The 1,703-nt window shown below is 44.6% G+C and overlaps 1 protein-coding gene across 1 annotated transcript; it reads left to right on the forward strand.

Moving 5' to 3' along the window:
• The first annotated feature begins 204 nt into the window (after nt 1-204).
• Nucleotides 205-1,467, forward strand: LOC123232373 (pre-mRNA-splicing factor RBM22-like). Its single transcript, XM_044658801.1, has one exon. It carries the CDS (start codon nt 205-207, stop codon nt 1,465-1,467), a length of 1,263 nt encoding a protein of 420 aa, XP_044514736.1.
• Nucleotides 1,468-1,703: the final 236 nt, after the last annotated feature.

Genomic DNA, 1,703 nt, shown 5'->3' on the forward strand with positions numbered 1-1,703 from the left:
CCCACTTTTCTCCCCTTTCCAGGAGTTGACAAGCAATTGCACTGGGTTATACATATATTATCATTCAAAACCTATTTCTGAAGGAATACTTTTAAGGAGTTTGGAGTAGAATAGATATTATCATTGAACTGTCAGTATAAAGTCTTAATTCACATTTCTTTCCTCTAGAAACTATTTAGAAAGCTAGAAGCAGCCACTTCCAAGATGGCGACATCTCTGGGCTCCAACACCTACAACAGGCAGAACTGGGAGGACTCGGACTTCCCTATTCTGTGTCAGACGTGCCTTGGAGAAAATCCCTACATTCGGATGACCAAAGAAAAGTATGGAAAAGAATGCAAAATTTGTGCCAGGCCATTCACAGTGTTCCGCTGGTGCCCTGGTGTTCGCATGCGTTTTAAGAAGACCGAAGTGTGCCAAACCTGCAGCAAGCTAAAAAATGTGTGTCAGACCTGCCTTTTGGACCTAGGATATGGCTTACCTATTCAGGTCCGTGATGCAGGACTGTCCTTTAAAGATGACATACCGAAGTCTGATGTAAACAAAGAATACTATATGCAGAATGTCGAGCGAGAGATTTCTAACTCTGATGGAACCCGACCAGTTGGTGTTCTTGGGAAGGCTACAGCTACCAGTGACATGCTGCTCAAATTGGCTCGGACCACCCCTTACTACAAACGGAATCGTCCTCATATTTGTTCCTTCTGGGTGAAAGGAGAATGTAAAAGGGGAGAGGAGTGTCCATATAGACACGAGAAGCCTACAGATCCTGATGATCCTCTTGCTCTTCAGAATATCAAAAATCGATATTATGGCATTAATGATCCTGTGGCTGACAAGCTTTTGAAGAGGGCTTCAACAATGCCGTGTCTGGACCCCCCAGATGATAAGACCATCACCACACTATATGTTGGGGGTCTTGGAGATACAGTCAGTGAGACAGATCTCAGAAAACATTTTTACCAGTTTGGTGAAATCCAAACAATAACAGTTGTACAGATACAGCAGTGTGCTTTCATCCAGTTTGCCACAAGGCAAGCTGCAGAGATGGCTGCTGAGAAGTCCTTTAACAAATTGATCATAAATGGGCAAAGGCTTAATGTGAAATGGGGAAGATCCCAGGCAGCCAGAGGAAAAGAAAAGGAAAAAGAAGGAACCACAGCCTCTGGAATTAAGCTGGAGCCTGTTCCAGGACTTCCTGGAGTTCTTCCTCCTCCTCCAGCAATTGAAGAAGAAGCCTCTGCCAATTATTTTAATCTCCCTCCCAGTGGTCCTCCAGCAGTGGTTAATATTGCCCTGCCCCCACCTCCTGGAATTGCACCTCCACCCCCACCAGGTTTTGGACCACACATGTTCCACCCAATGGGACCACCTCCTCCCTTCATGCGAATTCCAGGCCCCATCCACTATCCTTCCCAGGATCCCCAGAGGATGGGAGCTCATGCAGGAAAATATAGCAGTCCCTAACATCCTGCACAGTGGTTGGTCTCTGAATCAGAAAGATACCTTAGAAATATAATAAATCTTGAAGTAAAAAAAAAGGAAACTAGAAGCATCTATGTCCTCATTCATCCCTCTAATAAAGAATTAGAAATAAAATGAAGCTATATTTCATTCCACTAGAGCAGTGATGGGCAAACCACAGCACGTGGGCCAGATGCTGCTTCCTAAAATGTTCTATCCCACCTGCATGACATTATTCC

This window comes from Gracilinanus agilis, chromosome 1, assembly GCF_016433145.1.
Source record: "Gracilinanus agilis isolate LMUSP501 chromosome 1, AgileGrace, whole genome shotgun sequence".
In the NCBI taxonomy this organism is placed as follows: Eukaryota; Metazoa; Chordata; class Mammalia; order Didelphimorphia; family Didelphidae; genus Gracilinanus; species Gracilinanus agilis.